The sequence below is a fragment of the Gobio gobio genome (assembly GCF_949357685.1).
Source record: "Gobio gobio genome assembly, chromosome: 21".
In the NCBI taxonomy this organism is placed as follows: domain Eukaryota; kingdom Metazoa; phylum Chordata; class Actinopteri; order Cypriniformes; family Gobionidae; genus Gobio; species Gobio gobio.
In genome coordinates, this window is record NC_137117.1 from 19,671,519 (window position 1) to 19,689,950 (window position 18,432).

Here is an 18,432-nt window from a genome sequence, read left to right on the forward strand (position 1 = left end):
TAAAGGTTATGTAGTCCACCCACATTATGCTATGACAATAGATCATAAAAGTATTTGGACAATTAATCCCAATAGCACAACACTCATATTATGCAAAACCATAAAAGGATAAAAGGATTTAAATAAAAAAAGCAGTGAATGCCACTTGCTTTGATATTTTGTTATTTTAAGTGTCAAAATGCACTTTGGCGCCACTGTTCTGAGAAACACAAGAAACCATCAGGGTTTGAATATACTTTATTACAAATTAGATTCATTTATTCATTTACATTATGAAAGTAAACAACAGTAACTTGTACATAGAAAGGAATGACTTCCAAAATGGCAATATCTGTCGGAAATCCTTGTCTTTTTGGGGACATTTTTTGGTCCCCATGAGGAAAACAGCTTATAAATCAAACTAAATCATGTTTTTTGAAAATGTAAAAATGCAGAAAGTTTTCTGTGATGGGTATGTTTAGGGGTGGGGGTAGAATATACAGTTTGTAGAGTATAAAAATGTCTATGGAAAGTCCCCATAAAACATGAAAACACAACGTGTGTGTGTGTGAGAGAGAGAGACAAAAGGGGTATAAAACATAATTGTGTCCTGAGAATGGTGTGTGTATGTGTGCGTAAACATAAATGCAGTGCTCATTCATGCGGAAACATTTAATGAAAGGGTGGGAGGAGCAGAGCAAGAAGTGAACATCATAATGAATAGTAAATGAAAATACAGAGAAAGTAGGTATGGGAGAGTGCCTGTGTTTTGTTTGGGGGGGTGGGGTGGGTTCGGAGGAGAATGGCAGTAGTTTGTCAATAAACCAATATTCTCATCAGCATTGTATGATAAGTGAGTGCATATATATGCTACATAAACGGGTGAGCTGAAAGTTTAGGCATCACAGTGTGCTACATGCTACATGCTAACATACCCCTGAGAAGAAAAACACACATTAACAGGCAATTAAAGCGGAAGGGACTTGAGTTCTTTTTTTTCCCCATCAGAAGGAACAAAAGGCTGTAGGAATGAGATCTGAAATTCTGTTAATAAACCATAAAGTGTTCAAATACTGATTCAGGACCAGTTTTACGCTCTGAAAAGCCATTACGGCGCACGGAAACACTGAGCTCAGATCCGTACTGTTACACTGAGATCTTAATGCAGGTCAGGATTCTATTTCCTGTTTTTGCTTCTGGTCTGAACTTCTTTTTACAAACGGATCAAAGCCTATGGAAAAGAAAACATACCAGATTCTTTTGCTGTATCCCTACATTTCCTTTTGGCCATCTGTCTGAGCTCCCTAACAAAGAATGACTTACAAGAGACTCGTGCATGCAGCCTTGCATACTTATGATTCTTTTTGTGTTGATTACAACAACATAAGTCTTACAAGCACACAGACACACAAACATACAGGTAGAAGTTCACTTCCATCCCTCTATCCAATTTAAAAACAATAGGATTTTCATTTAACACGTACAACACACAAAACAAAACATAACATAAATAATGAATTAGGCCTTAGAAAACATCTGTAACCACCCTGTGTATGTGTTTGAACAGACAGAAGTTTCTTAGGAATAGGGGGGCTGGAGGGCAGCATGTGTTTTGGCAGAATGAATTGCTGGCAGTGAGGGCTTCAGACCAGGGGACAAGAGTTACATCACAGGAGAAAGAGGCAAAACCACAGTGTTTCAGTCTATGGAAATGTCAATGACACGGTTTAGGATTCAGAGTCCTGCAGAGAACAGAATTGAATTCAATTAGATGTTAATCTAATTGAGTATAGCCAGTATACACATGAACTACATGACAAAAATCAGTATTTTTTCTGACAGTCCTGCAAAAATATATATATATTTAAACTGGTCACGGACAGTGAATTAATAAAAGACAGGTGGGAGTGTGTTTGTACCTTTACAGAGGGCAAACGGAGGAATGAGAACACTGTGTTCGTCTCTTTAGACTGGAAGAAATCTTCATAATCCTGCAAAAGGATCGATTAATAATGACTGAGGAGAGTTTTTAGCAACTTTAAAATTGCATATAATATTGCCACCGAAATATCAAACTAAACAAGTGAACCTACTGATTCAGATTATATAAATGATGCCATTAAACACCCATTAACATTATAAACCAGAAACAAAACATTAAATAGTTTTCTAAACATATTCCTTTTAAAATGCATAACAATAGCTCTAAATGTAAAACCTATTAGACTTGTCAAACGTGTCTTGCCCTCTATTAATGTCAAACAGTTAATGACATGTTGTGAAGGAAGCGGATCTGCTGTTCTGATTGGCTAAAAGAGGTGCTGGGGGTGGGGTCTGAGAGTAATCTGGATTATTGTGAGATTAGATCAAGTGGGCACTCAGCAAAATCCAGCCATTACATGAGTCATTCACAAAATATACAAACCTTACCGCAACTCAGGTGTTAGGTGATGAATCATTTCTAATTTAAGATTCAAACTCATAAATGTCTTTCTGATACTTCAGCCATGTATGGCAAGAGAGTCACATTGACATATTGCACTACAATTTAGTAGTAGTATTTGTTTTGTCCGCAAAATCTGTCTTTTTTGAAACTTTAAGCTTTGTGTTTGGAAGAATCAGGCATGGAAATGCTTTACCCTTTTTACAAAAGAGAGCAGTGCCGCACAGCTTACACCATGGATCTTTGTTTAAATGTATTGATTTTTCATAAACATCCTCTCAACCCAACCCAATGTGGACTCATCAGCCAGACGGAGAGCTATTAGCTTCTCTTTGATTTAACCGTCTGAGAGAAACAGAGTATTATTTCAGCACACCCCTCCAAATCGCTGACACATTTTACTGTGCCAATTAATACCGTATGAATTGAGGTCTGTAGTATATTGACGAAGATATAACCAGTGTGCGAGTATCTATCCGACAACACATTTGCTTCTGATAGAAGATTATTGGTTAATCTTTGAACAAGTTAATGGTGTTTTAATGGGAGAGAGAGTACATTTTTACAACACAACATTTTTAGTTAAAAGAATGTATGGCACATGTGAGGCGGACTCACGCCGCAGTAGTCGTCTCCATTGAAGATCTGAGGGGGGAGAGGATTGCCCTTTTCTGGTCGTTTCTCCTCAGGAATGTTCCGGTACATCCAGAACCTCTGCTCCTCCAGCATAGTGATGTCAACCTCCTCAAAGCTGATCCGGTTGGCCTCCAAAAAGCCCACGATGGCCTGCTGGCGTTTCTTCACCTGAGGAATCACACAGTGAAGTCCTTTGGTCAATGATAATCTGTGATAGTTCTTGAATGATCTGTGTTATTAAGGTTCTTAAGGCTACTCTCAAATTAGAACTTGAGCATGAGCATTTATGGATGTTTGGGCATTTGCATGAATATACTTATTATTTATTATTAATTATTCATTAAAAATTGGGAAGTGGAGGTGGTGTAATCTTAAGGAAACTGCTGTTTGTGTCTCCAAGAGTTACTACTGCAGATACTTAACTTATCACATTACTTGACACATTCAACTCTCGTTGTGTGTCATGTATACATTTATCACCTATTAAAATTTTTGGACTGATCAACTTTGTAATTTTCAGATTCAAAACATTTTGAATATAACAGGGTTGGCAAAAAAAAAGGTGGACATTCCCATTAGCCAGATGTAGGAGGAGAGTGTTGATCGACAAAGAGGGATTTATTTCAAAGTAAATGGAAAACATACTGCGGAAACTTAGCACACACCCTTAAAATATTATCCCTAAACATTTAAAGAAAAAAATAAAGATCATTGTGCTTGTTGTGTGTGTCCATTTGTGTTAACATCTGTTCTTTGTCTAGAGTCCTGTGTTAGGTTCTGAATCCTTCCCCATTAACATTACATAAATATTTTGTCCTTATCTTACCCTAGCACTCGTAGTTAATGAGTGGATAAAGAATAGGCACACAGAGATGAAAAAAATTCCAAAATAACATTCCTTTTAAAAAACCCTTCCTTATAACAACAACACAGTAGACTTGAAATGATGCTTCATCTATCTATCTATCTATCTATCTATCTATCTATCTATCTATCTATCTATCTATCTATCTATCTATCTATCTATCTATCTATCTATCTATCTATCTATCTATCTATCTATCTATCTATCTATCTATCTATCTATCTATCTATCTATCTATCTATCTATCTATCTATCTATCTATCTATCTATCTATCTATCTATCTATCTATCCATCCATCCATCCATCCATCCATCTATCTATCTATCTATCTATCTATCTATCTATCTATCTATCTATCTATCTATCTATCTATCTAATTAGCAATCTGGCTTTATCTATCTATCTAATTAGCAATCTTTTAAAACTACTAAACTATAACTTAAACTGTTTCAAACAGAAAACCTTCCAACTTCAAGCTTTTAAGACGACTTCAAACTTTCAGTCTTTCTCAAGCCAATTTAAAGTTTGTCTTCAAACTTGTTTATCTAGTTATTATTGTAATGGTATGTGGTTTAATTTTTTTTTTTAAATGTCTCTAACTTATGTAATATAATCCATAATGTTTGTAATAGTATCTATTCATTGTGTTATCAAAAGGTGTGATGAAGTTACGACACAGCCATGAGGTTATGGGCTATAGAACAGAGTTTGCTGCCAATACAGTAAATGTTCTCACTGGACCATATGACTGAATCTACTGTAGTTGAGCTTACAGTCAGTAGTTCTGAGTTACAGTAGTGGCAGTCTATGGTAATCTGTTATCCCATCATGGCATACATACTGTACTGTAAAATGCTGTATTTGATGCCGTCTGTCTCCCTGCTTTTGATGTATTTCTGAATTTCTGTCTGATGTCACACAGCCATTGACTATTTCCTCTCCCTTATACTCTATTCTGCTCTATGAAATTGCAAACAAAGTAGAAACTATTTCTATTGAATCAATATCTATATAAATCTAGGTGTACCAAATGATTAATTGATTAACCATTAAGATCAGTCGGATTAAATAACAGACAAATGTATTAAACTGAACGAGAACAGATGCAAATCAAAAGTTTGATAGTAAGAGTTTTATGAAAGCCAGTTACTGTGAATGAAACATTTATGTAGATGAAACTGTTAATTTGTGTAGTGAAAGGGTGGTGGGATCTTATGCTTTTAAAGATAGCTTGCTATTGCCTCTAGATTTGCACCCTACCTTTAAGGTAATGGATTAACTATATGTAATCCTTTAGTTAATACAAACATTATCCCTCCCCGTAAAAACTGGTAACCTGCTTAAAGTGGTGTTTTATACTAGATATAACCCATAAAATTTGATTGTGTTGATATAAATTAATGTAGGTTGATTCAGCAATATTAAATAATAATTTTGACTTGAATTAAACTAGTTAATTTGGATGTTATCTGTTTCCGGTTACACATTTTCAGTGCTCACTCAGGACTGACACGTTTTTCAATCTGAGCACCTAACTATATGAGGCATAACAGCTGTATGAGAGGGAGTGACTTACAAAAACACACACCTACACACACCACAGTTTGGCAGTATCAAAGTGTGCTTCCCAGAGAGAGAGTTTTTGGACGTGTTCACATTGTGGAGGAGGACAGATGGAGTACAAAAAGTCCCCTGCCTTACCTCGCCTCACCTTGCCTATCTTTGTCTCTCTGTCTCTGCTGACTTTGCAGACCGTGTTGCTGGGCACCACATGCAGAGCTGTTCAGATGAGTTTTGTTACTAAACACACACACACACACACACACACACACACACACACACACACACACACACACACACACCTATGCACATAGAAAGCACAAGTGCATTAAGATTCATACTCTGTGATGCATTGATGATCGAATCAAATACCTCTCACGCATACACATAAAGAAAAAGTAAGAAAAAGTAGAGCAGATCTCTATTAAGCCTGTCTGTGCTTTTTAAAAGCTCTATAAAACTCCTGCCCTGATAAACAGAGAGCAGGACAATAGCCTTATGTCAACCCAGCACAATGCAGCTATTGTTTTATCCACAAAACCAAGGACTGAAGACATAGACATACTCTGCCCATATGATTTATTTTGATAACTCCACTCCTCTTTCTGCCACAACCTGTTAATATATAATCCTGAATTGTGTTTTCTGTAAATGCTGTCTATATCATCAAGACCTTTCTTCTGACTTTTTCTGCAAGTTACATCTTTACACCAGCAGTAGCCAACAAGTGACAGACTAATTTATGAGTGAGACATTTATTAATTCAACCGATTTGTTTAAAAATGCTGTTTTTTTTTCAGAAATTAAACAAGTCGTCTGTCTTTATGAGCGAGTCTTTGAATCAACCGTTTCATTCGAAAGCGCAGATTCATTCAGGAAACTAAGCCTACTGTGTTTTGCTGGACGCACATCGTTCCTAAAATAATCCTAATATTTTGCTACCTCTCTTGCCAATTCAAAGCCATTTTGATAGTCATTCAGAAATACGCACTCTAAAAAATGCTGGGTTAAAAACAACCCAAGTTGGGTTGAAAATGGGCAAACCCAGCGGTTTGTTTAAATGTTTGCCCAACGTGCTGCATGGGCAGTTTTATTTAACCCAACTATTGTTTAAACATTACTATATGGCTGGCTTAAAATTAACCCAAAATAGGCAGGAAATTAAAAATCAGACTCATAATTACTAGAGGCAACAATAATAAATAAATGTTTATTGTTTAATTATTATTCATTAAACTTATTAATAATATTCATTTATTAAACATATTAATAAATGTTAATTTTCAACATACTTTGGGTTTATTTTAAGCAAGCTCTACAGTCCTTTTTAAACAATAGTTGGGTTTAATAAAACTTCCCAGCCGGTTGGGCAAACATTTAACCCAACCGCTGGGTTAAAACAACCCATTAGAACAACCCAATTGCTGGGTTTGTCCATTTTCAACCCAACTTGGGTTGTTTTTGAGCGTAGATTTGTGGTGTTGTGGACTTAACATGATCTACATGAGTTATTAACACAAAGTCTGTTATAGTAGATTTAAACATGACAATTTATTAACCAGGTAAAAAACATCAATCAATCACATCAACAAAATCAACAATTCCGAAATATTTACAGTGAAAACTACACACAGCAATCATGCGGGAGATCTGTCTACAGATTCCCTAGGTTTTGTGTCATCTTTCCTTAAATACCCAGATAATTCAATAGGTTCACCAAATGGTGGTGTTTGTGATTATAATTAGATTTTGGTCCCTTATTCAGGGGGTCACAAATGGGCAATCAGAATTTGTGATTGAATGGGCTCTAAACATCTGTAAAGGAAGGCACTTATTTACATACAGGAGGTATCCTGAATGAAAGATCTGTGGGAGGTCACCTTTTTAGTGGCATACAATATTTTCTTATACATACACAGAATGAGACCATTTTACCAGACGCACTGACACGACATGCATAGTTACTCATTGGACACATTTAACATTGCATAGATTTTGAATAAGTTTTCAGTATGGGAGACAACAGAGGGTGATGGGCAGAGTGTGAGGGTGAGGTGTGAGTCTCTAGTGTGTCTCGGATAGGGTTGCATTAATGCAGGAGAGTGTTCAAATTTTAATTCTTAGGAAAGTTCTTTGTTTCTCCGGAAGTGATTGTTTCTTGGTCCAGACGTCCTGGCATCTGCCTTACAACACCCTTCTTTAAAAGGGGTAAGGATACTTAATGTATCAAATAATGACACTAAGTTTGATACTTGCATGTCTCGCCCATTTGAATTAAAGGGGTGGTAAACCACGATTTCACTATTCTAACTTTAGCTAACGTGTAATGTTGCTGCTTGAGCATAAACAACATCTGCAAAGTTACAACGTTCAAAGTTTAAAGCAAAGGGATATATTTGCTTTTAAAGAAATCAGTTTCTAAGAACTACAGCAAACAGCCAGTAGGCGACTACACACATTCCTCCAGGGTTGGTGACATCAACAGGCTCAATATTTACATAAACCCCTCCTCCGAGAATATTAAATAAGGGGGGGTGAGGCCATTTTGTATCGCGGTGCTGTTGTGGTATAAGTTAGTTAGGCTGGAGTGTTGTTGCCGCGATGCCGAGGAAACGCTGTTATTTCCATCCGGATTGCAGGTCTGGGGTACTTGCTCTGTTCAGCCTTCCTTGGGACGGGGGTGCGTTGCAGAGCGTTTAACATACAGCATGTTGCACGTGTGTATGAGACAGCGGGGAATCAGGCGCGTGCGGGGCTTCCTGCAGCACAGAGGAAAACATCCACCGTCTTCGCGATTTCAATGCCAGATTTGCACAACGTCAGCTGCGTGAAAAAAACACTGCCGGTGCGTGGATGCACGACGTGCGCGCTGCACATTTCACGGAGGACAACACAAAGTTCCACAAACTTCGCGAGTTCAATACAGGATATGCACAACGGCTTGTCCTGAAAGCTGGATTTACAAACACAAGCTGTTCACGGGCCAGAACCTGTAAGTCTGATTTATTTTTCATCGATGTGTTTTCCTGTAATAGGTTGTAGCAAGGAAGTAAACAGATGACAATGCTGTTCTGCAAACCAGTCTGTTAAATGCTCATTCATACTTAACGTTATCCGACGAACACCTAACATTACAAACACTAACGTTAAAATCTCAACAGCGAACTTGGCATTAGTGTAAATGATTCTTTGATTAGAGCTTTTATGTATTGTTTATCTACAGGCATGCTAAACATGGTTCTGTGTGTGATTTGGCTAACTTACTAGTTAAAGCCAGTGCTTAGTGTTTGTTTTGGGTTAGTTCTTGCGACAGATATTTGGCTGTAATCATTCTAAAAATACAAAAGTTAAAGTGCCATTCAGTAGCGATCATTATAGATCCGCAGTCTTTACTCTTGAGGACTGAACAGGTTCTGCTCGATCATCTTCACTCAAATGTTCTGGGTCTGATTCGGGCTCATATGGTTTTATTGACGCCGTTGTTTCTAACACTGACCAAAGCAAGCACAGCCTCCGGTAAGGGGCGTGACGTTTCCGACATACGTGCACTAGGCGTTTAGGGAATCACAACACACTGGGCCAGCTAACCAATCAGAGCCCACTGCGTATTTTTGAGGGACTGGCTTCATACAACCCGGAAAGCATCAGACCGTTTTACAAGGAGGGACAGAGCAGTGTAGAATAAAGGTCAAATATATGAAAAATAAGGCAATTTTTTTTAAAACGAAGCATGAACACATGTTACAGTGCACCCCACAAACACAGTCAAGCCTTCAAAAGAATGTGTTTTACCACCCCTTTAAACTGTCCTGATGCAATTTGTTGAGGCTCCAGTTGACCTTTGCTGATGTTGTCTTGATGAGAGAGTGAATCGAAAGACGAGGCCTGGCACAAAGACTTCTTAGTTCAGCATCATCTTCACATCAGGATTTCTCAGAGAAGGGAACTCTCAAGTTGATGAGGGATGATGAGGGATCTTTTAAAGTGTGAAGATGTCACACCCTCTGGAGGTGTGTGAGCCAATAAGTTGTTCCCTTGGAGGGAAACTTTAGGGAGGGATCCTTTGGCATCCAGGCATCTGAAGTCTGAAGTGTCACTCTTCTCCGGCAGCGGTGCTGACTTGAGCTTGTTTGAGTTGTGTTGGGCAGGAGTCAGACATTTGGTCTTCCCAGTATTCTTCAGGTGAGTTCTGTTCAAGGAGCTCATTTATTCTAGTGCTAGCGGCTCCTGTTAGCAGCCTCCGTTTGACACCTGTGTGAAAGGTGTGGAGGAGGATGTTGTTGTAGACAGCTGTTGGACATCCTTTGGTGTTTGCTGGGTGAGGATGTTTTTTCCATGGCTCCTCCCAGTGGTTGGTCTGGTTCCTGGGTCTATTGCAATGGTGATGGTTCTGCCCTCTGCTGGCTAGGAGCTTTTTGTTGAAGGCTCTTGCATTGTGGAAATGTTAGGTGCCTCCTGGTGCCAGCTTCCTGGGTCTTACATACCCTTTTTTAAGGAGGCCTTGTGTTTGTTAAAGGCCTTCTGTGTCAGGTCACGCAGTTGTTGAATAGGCATTGTGTGGGGGCAGGCCATAATGCCTAAATGGTGTCTTATAATAGGATGGAGGTTTCGGAGGAAAAGGCTCTTGAAGTTGGTGTCCTCCTCCATCCCAGGTTCGTTGCGAGCTCCATAGTAAGCTCGTCTGAGTCTGTGGTAGTAAGCATAGGGAGTTTCTTGCCGACCTTGTTTGGTGTCCAGGGCAGCAATCAGTCCATGTTCAGACTCTGGGTCTGAGAATTCTTTTATGAGGGCTTGTTTCAGCTGCTGGTAGTCTGATTGGATGTTTTCTGGCTGCCGAGCCAGAAAGCTTTGCAACTCTGGGCTGGATGTGATCAAGAGCAGATAGAGTCTATCTTGGTGGTTCACGCTCGGCAAAGACTGCAGGTAAAAGTCAATGTCTCTCAGGTAAGAATGGATGTCGTGGTCTCCTGCGAGTTCTGGTGCGAAGGTAGGGATGTTTACGGCCATTTCTTTGAGTGTCTCTACACGTGTCGTTTCAGGGTTCGTCTGAATTAATCCTTTCCCTTCTGCGGCTGCAGAGGCTTCTGGGAAACTGGCAGATGAAGTGTTAAGCAGAAGGCTTTGGCTTCCCCCTTTGTATCTCTGTACTTGGCTGGTGGAGGTTGCTCTACTGATTGCATATGGGGCAGTAAGATGTCTCTCCTGCTGCAGTTCTTTTTGCAGCAAATAAGAGTCTCTCAGCTCTCTTTGGACTATGTCAAGTTCATCTTTGGTGTTGTCCAGCTGCTGGGTCAGAGCTTTAATCCTAGCTCTGGACACATTCAGGTGACCTTCACAGGCCCTGATTCTGGCATTTTTGTCCAAGAGTTCAGAGTTTGCTGCTTTTAACAGTGACTCTTTGTGAAAAAGTTCCTTTTCCAGGTCCTCTCTGGCTGCCTTTTCCAGCTGCTCTCGTTGTTCAGCAGCTGTCAGAGCCTTTTGAAGTCTGTGGCTTTTCTCCTGGGACTCCATTCTGCCAGGGTGCTTGTGTGTGTCCTGAGCCTCCATCTCTAGCTGGCCTATGTGGCTTTTAGCATGTGTCAGCTCCATTGTGGGATTTCTCAGAGTAGGGAACTCTCAAATTGATCAGGGTCCCTCTGGTCACACCCTCTGGAGGTGTGTGAGCCAATAAGAAGTTGTTCCCTTGGAGGGAAATTTTACGATTCTTTGTCCTCTAGCAGGGCATTTGAATATGTCATTTGATTGGGTGTTCAAGAGAAGAACCTTCAAGATTCTTATAATACTAATGTGGCACAGAGTTTGCAAAATGTAATGCAAATTAACAAATGGAGAACAACATTAGGAGTTCGTAGAGACCAAATATGCCATACACAAACATGATTTTAGTTAACCATATAGTATGTTATTCTGAAACATTAATCCAACAGAGATTTAATAAATACATAGAACAAACCCATGGGAAAATCATAAGATGGGAAAATTGAATATAGGTTTATTACAAGTGGTTATATATAGGATATATGGGTTTAAGAGGGTTCATTTGTCCTCTTCAAAAAGAATTAGGCGAGAGTCACGACTATCTGCAAATTCCTTTTGGTCATAAACCTTATCAATCTCCATGTGTCCTGTAACCAGAGGCCTTGTGTTAGCTGCATTTGGGATGTTAGTTGCCGTTTTGGGGGATGGTTCACAGACCTTTGTTGGGATAGTGCGTTTGCTGGATTATAAATGTAACCCTTAATCGTCCCTCAAGTAGGGTTTACGTTTGAGTCCCTTGGGGTCAGATAGACCCCAAACATTTACAGAGCGATTGCATAAGGAAATATAAATTTTTTACATGGAAAACTATATATCATTTTTTATTTACTTCTCAACTATACATTTATGCTGTGTTTTTGTGTGTATTTGGTAGTTTTTTACCTATTTACTGCACAAATACTTAACTATGTCATAAATTGGCTCACTAAAAATTCTTTTTTTATGAAAAAAATCACTTGAATGATGATCTTAATCAAATATAAATAGTTTTTGGACATTGCTCTATGTGTTAGGGATAGAATACTGCCATCTGTAGGTTTGTGGAAAAACTTTAGGAATTATAGTTAAAGAGAGAGAGTGCAATGACCACATTATCCACTAGAGGTCCATAGGGAAGTTATACAAAAGCTAAGCTGCCTTTCATCTTTCTTTTATTTGCCCTTTTCCCTCTCTTTCTCATGATTGTTCCATGTTGCATTTGTGCTCTAGTATTTGTCCTTCATTTATGTATGGTATTTTTTCAGATTTATGCCAGTTTTGTTGATTTTATTTGCCAGTTTCTATAAAAATGCTCTCTGTTGTCTCTCTGTTTGTTTGTGTGTGCGTGTGTATGAGACAGAAAGTTTGTTCCACTTTGTGTTTATGCTCTAGGACCAGATCTTGAAATAAATGTAGACATTTTCAGATTTATACTGGATTTAGTTGATTTTTTTTAACAAATAAAATGAAAAAAAAAAGCATTTTTTACATTTTCCCATTCATTGCCAAAATAAAAAAAAATGCTCCAGACACCTGTCTTTGTGTGTGTGTGTGTGTGTGTGTATGAGATAGAAAGTTCGTTCTACTTTGTGTTTATGCTCTAGGACCAGACCTTGATATAAATGTAGAAATGTTCAGATTTATACTGGATTTAGTAAAAAAAAATTGACAAAAATAGTGAAAATGTTTATTTTTTTTACACTTTCCCATTAATTTTCAATGTGGGGTCAATCTGACCCCGAGGGACTTAAACGGTAAAAAATGTTTTATACACCTTTAGAACAACCAAATCAAGCCCAGATTTTTTGTGCATGTTTAGATAGATTATTTAGGAAAAGTCAGAGTCTCATGGCCCTGATGAAGGGAACACTTTTTAAAAACGGAGGAAAAGTCCAGTGTGGTCAGCTGGACCCCAAGGGCCGATTAAGGTCTAAATGTAATGAATAAACTTGTGTGTCTGATTGGTCCAGACACTACAGCAACATTATTAATGTAGAAGTTTTTTTAAATTTAAATTTGCTTTCACATCCTCGTAATCTCGTAATTACAACTTGTCCGCTTGCAGATTTAGTTAAAAGTTGATAGTGTTGCCATAGAAATGCACAAATCCTGTGCATTTGGCTGGTTTGGCTGGTCATGTGATCATGAGGAGACCTGCTCCATTCAATTGAACTTTTATTATGATATTGATATGACTGAATTCTTAATCTCATCTGAATGCATATCATCATCATCATATTTTTCAAAAAGTACATATAATTTTTTAAAGTGCAAAACTTTTTAATGAAGGAAAAATTACTAAGTGCACTTTTAAAGAAAGACAAATCCCATGAGGTTGAGTGTGTCATTCTGTTCTCAATCAATGCACTGAATGCACTCTTTCCACTCAGACATTCTTAACAGACTTACTGAGCCTATATCACTGTCGAACCCATCTCACCACTAAGCTTAGCTGACTGAAAATCACTCAGTGAGTGCTCTCAGTCCTTCGCATGCATGTATAAAGTGCAACGGTTTGATGTGGATTAGTGTAACGAGTGGAAAAGGCTAGTCAGGGGTGTGACCTATATAATCACCCTTTGACCAAAGCAGCTAATGTGAATCAGGGTGTGTTTGTGTAGCTGAACGCGAAAAAAGAAACTCACTCGTTTCATCCTAAACTTTGCTGTCATTTAAATGGAGACCGGAGATTCCTCTTTATAACTACAGATTGGTATCATCAACCATCACTCCCTTCACACAAACATCCTTTTGACACAAAACACATGTTATGTAACAAACACATCTGTAATCTGAGTGAACACACACACACACACACACACACACACACACACACACACACACACACACACACACACACCAGTCATTACAGCAACTGACACATTTCATTTTTCTTTTCTAATGATCGTCTTGTTTGTCTTCCACAGAAGGAGGAGAGCATGAAAGAGATGTTTGCCTATATATGAGAGCAGTGTGTGCTGAGAACATGGAGACTTAAAAATAGCTCTTTTTGGGTAAACAATCCGGGTCTTGTAGAAATAAGGAAATAGCGGAAATCAATGGATAACTCATTCAGACTATTACCTCATTCTGGCACTAGGTTACAATGCTGAAAGTACTTGCCTCTCTATCCCAAAACACACGCTTCATCTCCATATCAGAGCTGTCAAATACACAGTGAGTCACTATACAAACATCATTATATAACCATTAAACACCAAATGAATGACATTAAATACAGGGAAAAAATGAATAAAAATTGCTCCACCTTCCAACCAATCCCTGTTCAGACACTGTGAATCACTTCATTTAAAGAACTAAAAATCAATGTCACTGGAGCAACCAGCTAAAAGGCTGAAATATAATCCCTGCTCTGAATGAATCAGGATATTTCTTGTGCTTTCCCTGCAGGCTGCATAACAGAGCGATTACAACCGAGTTGATCTGCACACCAACTATAGTGGCATTGTAGTTGGCAGTGGGTTGGTTTGTAAACATGCACTTTGTCCAACCTCTAAGTTTTATGACTGGTTTCAGTTTGCCGAGGTGGACAACGGCTTTGGATTATCTCAAATAAAGCATAAACCACATCTTAAATGTTTTGCTATTGCTAAACATATAGATCAGAATTGAGCTTGACACCGATTATGTAATTCAATTAAATCCATAATGTCATATCTATCCAGAATGTTCTGCGTTGTGTGGCTTGAAAACAGGCTCATACCTCCAGTTTTAAGTTATGGACAAGAGTTCTTTATGGTGTGTGCACTTGACAATAATAAAATACAAAAATGTACCACAGTGTAACACCATGTTTTTAGATAACGTTACCATTGCACATGAATAATTACCATGGTAATGCCATTTGACCTAACCACTGTACCCTGTTGACACCAGCAAAAAAAAAGGTTGGGTTTGCCATGGTGGGCTAAATTCATGAAGTGAGAGGGGCTTACTTGAAAATAAACGCCAGAAATATATTTTTGTTGTTGACATATGCATATATAACTCATGTGCACACAAAAACCTTACTGAGTGCCACACGCAGCAAAGTTAGCTTATGTTATAAAGATATGTAATATGTTCTTAAATTATCTGTTTAACGTGATATTTCAATAACTATTATATAGAATATATTATAAAAACATCACATATCACAGAATAAAAATTAACAATTATTCCTAGCTGTCTCCAGTTTTTCATCACGCAACTCTTAAATGCGCGATGTAAACATGTTACTCACCGCGACAGACCCAGACGAGGAGGCGATATACACTCTGATGACCATCCTAATCCTCACTTGTCCTTTCGAAAAAAGAATGAAGGCTAGGAAATGTTGCGCACTCCCTTTCTATAGACTTCTTTGGACCTGCGGTGACGTCAACTTCACCCTTTGAAATTAAAGTGAGTGCGCGCGCCCAGTGTGCTATAATAAAGCCGCTCGCGCTCCATCAGTGCACTTCACTCCACCGTCGGGAGCGCGAGACACTCGCAGCGCTTAGCTCCTGCTCGAGAAGGGAATCATGGGAAATGTAGTTTCAATCTCCCACAAAAGCGAAGGCTATCCTTGTTATCATTAATCCGTCGTGGGGGGATTATCATGTCAATAACATGAAAAGCTGTGTAAATCCCCTCAGGCATAAATAATATTGTCTTAGTTAGGATGTTGATAATGTATTACAATATTGTAATTTCATTAAATGACAAAATGCAGTAAGGAAATAGGCCTATAGGGAAACACTGTTATAATGTTGCCACCATGTGTTTGCAATGCAAACCTGCTTAGGAAGTGTTGTGTATTTCTCAATGCTTAGACATAAATGCTGATCAAACAAAAGTAAACAAAAATGCCATTACAATTTTTTTTTAACACACTTAACCTAAATATGATCAAGAATGGCACCAGACCTGACCACCAGTGTGCAAAATTATTGACATAACAGGCTGAACAGGAAAACTGAGAATTTTGGCAAAAAACCCCCAAAACATTTATTAATACTCTATTATAAAAAGTTTTATTATAATACACACAATATATCGCCAAAAGTGTTGGGATGCCTGCCTTTACATGCACATGAACTTTAATGACATCCCATTCTTAATCCGTAGGGTTTAATATGGAGTTGGCCAACCCTTTGCAGCTATAACAGCTTCAACTCTTCTGGGAAGGCTTTCCACAAGGTTTAGGAGTGTGTTTATGGGAATTTTTGACCATTCCTCTTGAAGCGCATTTGTGATGTCAGACACTGATGTTGGATGAGAAGGCCTGGCTCACAGTCTCCACTCTAATTCATCCCAAAGGTGTTCTATCGGGTCGAGGTCAGCAGGACAGTCAAGTTCCTCCACACCAAACTCTTTATGGACCTTGCTTTGTGCACTGGTGCGCAGTCATGTTGGAACAGGAAGGGGCCATCCCACAAAGTTGGGAGCATGAAATTGTCCAAAATGTCTTGATATGCTGAAGCATTAAGAGTTCCTTTCACTGGAACTAAGGGGCCAAGCCCAACCCCCGAAAAACAACCCCCCCCCCTCCACCAAACACACACCATAATCCCCCCTCCACCAAACTTTACACTTGGCACAATGCAGTCAGGCAAGTACCGTTCTCCTGGCAACCGGAAAACCCAGACTCGTCCATTGGATTGCCACACAGAGAAGCTTGATTCGTCACTCCAGAGAACACGTCTCCACTGCTCTAGAGTCCAGTGGCGGCATGCTTTACACCATTGCATCTGACACTTTGCATTGCACTTGGTGATGTAAGGCTTGGATGCAGCTGCTCGGCCATGGAAACCCATTCCATGAAGCTCTCCACGCACTGTTCTTGAGCTAATCTGAAGACGAAGTTTGGAGGTCTATAGCTATTGACTCTGCAGAAAGTTGGCGACTTCTGCGCACTGTGCGCCTCATCATGCGCTTACCAAATCCCAAATTTACACAGCTTTTCATGTTTTTGACATGATAATCCCCCAACGACGGATTAATGATAACAAGGATAGCCAAATCCCTTACTAAATATAGTGTACATATATATATATATATATATATATATATATATATATATATATATATATATATATATATATATATATATATATATATATATATATACCGACATAACTTTATGACCATTATATAACCCTTCCTAATATTGTGTTGGTCCCCCTTTTGCTGCCAAAACAGCCCTGACACGTCGAGGCATGGACTCCACTAGACCCCTGAAGGTGTGCTGTGGTATCTGGCACCAAGATCCTAGCAGCAGATCCTTTAAGTCCTGTAAGTTGCAGGGTAAGGGCCTTCATGGATCGGACTTGTTTGTTCAGCACATCCCACAGATGTTCGATTGGATTGAGATCTGGGGAATTTGGAGGCCAAGTCAACACCTCAAACTCATTGTTGTGCTTCTCAAACCATTCCTGAATCATGTTTGCTTTGTGGCAGGGCGCATTATCTGCTGAAAGAGGCCACAGCCACCAGGGAATACCGTTTCCATGAAAGGGTGTACATGGTCTGCAACTCAGGTACGTGTCAAAGTAACATCCACATGGATGGTAGGACCCAAGGTTTCCCAGCAGAACATTGCCCAAAGCATCACACTGCCTCCACCGGCTTGCCTTCTTCCCATAGTGCATCCTGGTGCCATGTGTTCCCCAAAATAAGCGACGCACACGCACCCGGCCATCCACGTGATGTAAAAGAAAACGTGATTCATCAGCCGGGGCCCAGTTCTGCTTGATGCTCACGAGCCCACTGTTGGCACTTTCGGTGGTGGATAGGGGTCAGCATAGGCTGGTCTGCGGCCTTCTTGAGCAATTTGAGCTACAGAAGCTTGTCTGTTTGATTGGACCACACAGCCAGCCTTTGCTCCCCACGTGCATCAATGAGCCTTGGGGCAATGACCCTGTCGTCGGTTCACCACTGTTCCTTCCTTGGACCACTTTTGATAGATACTGACCACTGCAGATCAGGAACACCCCACAAGAGCTGCAGTTTTGGAGATGCTCTGACCCAGTCCTCTAGTCTTCACAATTTGACCTTTGTCAAACTTGCTCAAATCCAGAAAACCCCCCCAAAAAACAGACACTGCGCCACTGCACGTAGATTCAGGCTTTATTTGTTTAGCATTTTATTTAGTATTATAACATTGTTCCTGTTGGAAAAAATATGATAATGATACTAAATGTATATTTTAAACATAAAAATATTGTAACTAAAATATATATATATATAAAAAAAAAAATTACTTTTTTACTGTCTTATTTCAGTTATTAATGCCAATATAACTCATGACTTGCTTTTTTGTATGTCTTTCTGAGTCAAAATTCAGAGTTTTGCTCAATATTACCGACGCCTGAAGCCTGTCTGTCAATGTAATATCAGCCGTGCTCAACAAGTGACGACGGACTGCCAGGGGCGCGCGCACGTTGCCAT

General features: G+C 39.2%; 1 protein-coding gene across 1 annotated transcript; it reads right to left on the reverse strand.

The window, feature by feature from the left end:
- Positions 1 to 218: 218 nt before the first annotated feature.
- On the reverse strand, positions 219 to 15,483 carry sh3bgrl2 (SH3 domain binding glutamate-rich protein like 2). Its single transcript, XM_079802314.1, has 4 exons — positions 15,245 to 15,483; positions 3,041 to 3,226; positions 1,899 to 1,970; positions 219 to 1,721 (listed from the first exon to the last, which is right to left on the reverse strand). The coding sequence occupies exons 1-4, from the start codon at positions 15,287 to 15,289 to the stop codon at positions 1,707 to 1,709; spliced, it is 318 nt and encodes a 105-aa protein (XP_079658440.1). The 5' UTR covers positions 15,290 to 15,483; the 3' UTR covers positions 219 to 1,706.
- Positions 15,484 to 18,432: the final 2,949 nt, after the last annotated feature.

Coding starts and splice junctions, on each gene's coding strand:
- sh3bgrl2 (XM_079802314.1), bottom strand. CDS start 15,289: ATGGTCATCAGAGTGTATATCGCCTCCTCGTCTGGGTCTGTCGCG. Junction 3,227..15,244: donor CCTCGTCTGGGTCTGTCGCG/GTGAGTAACATG, acceptor GTGATTCCTCAG/GTGAAGAAACGCCAGCAGGC. Junction 1,971..3,040: donor ATGGAGACGACTACTGCGGC/GTGAGTCCGCCT, acceptor ATCCTTTTGCAG/GATTATGAAGATTTCTTCCA.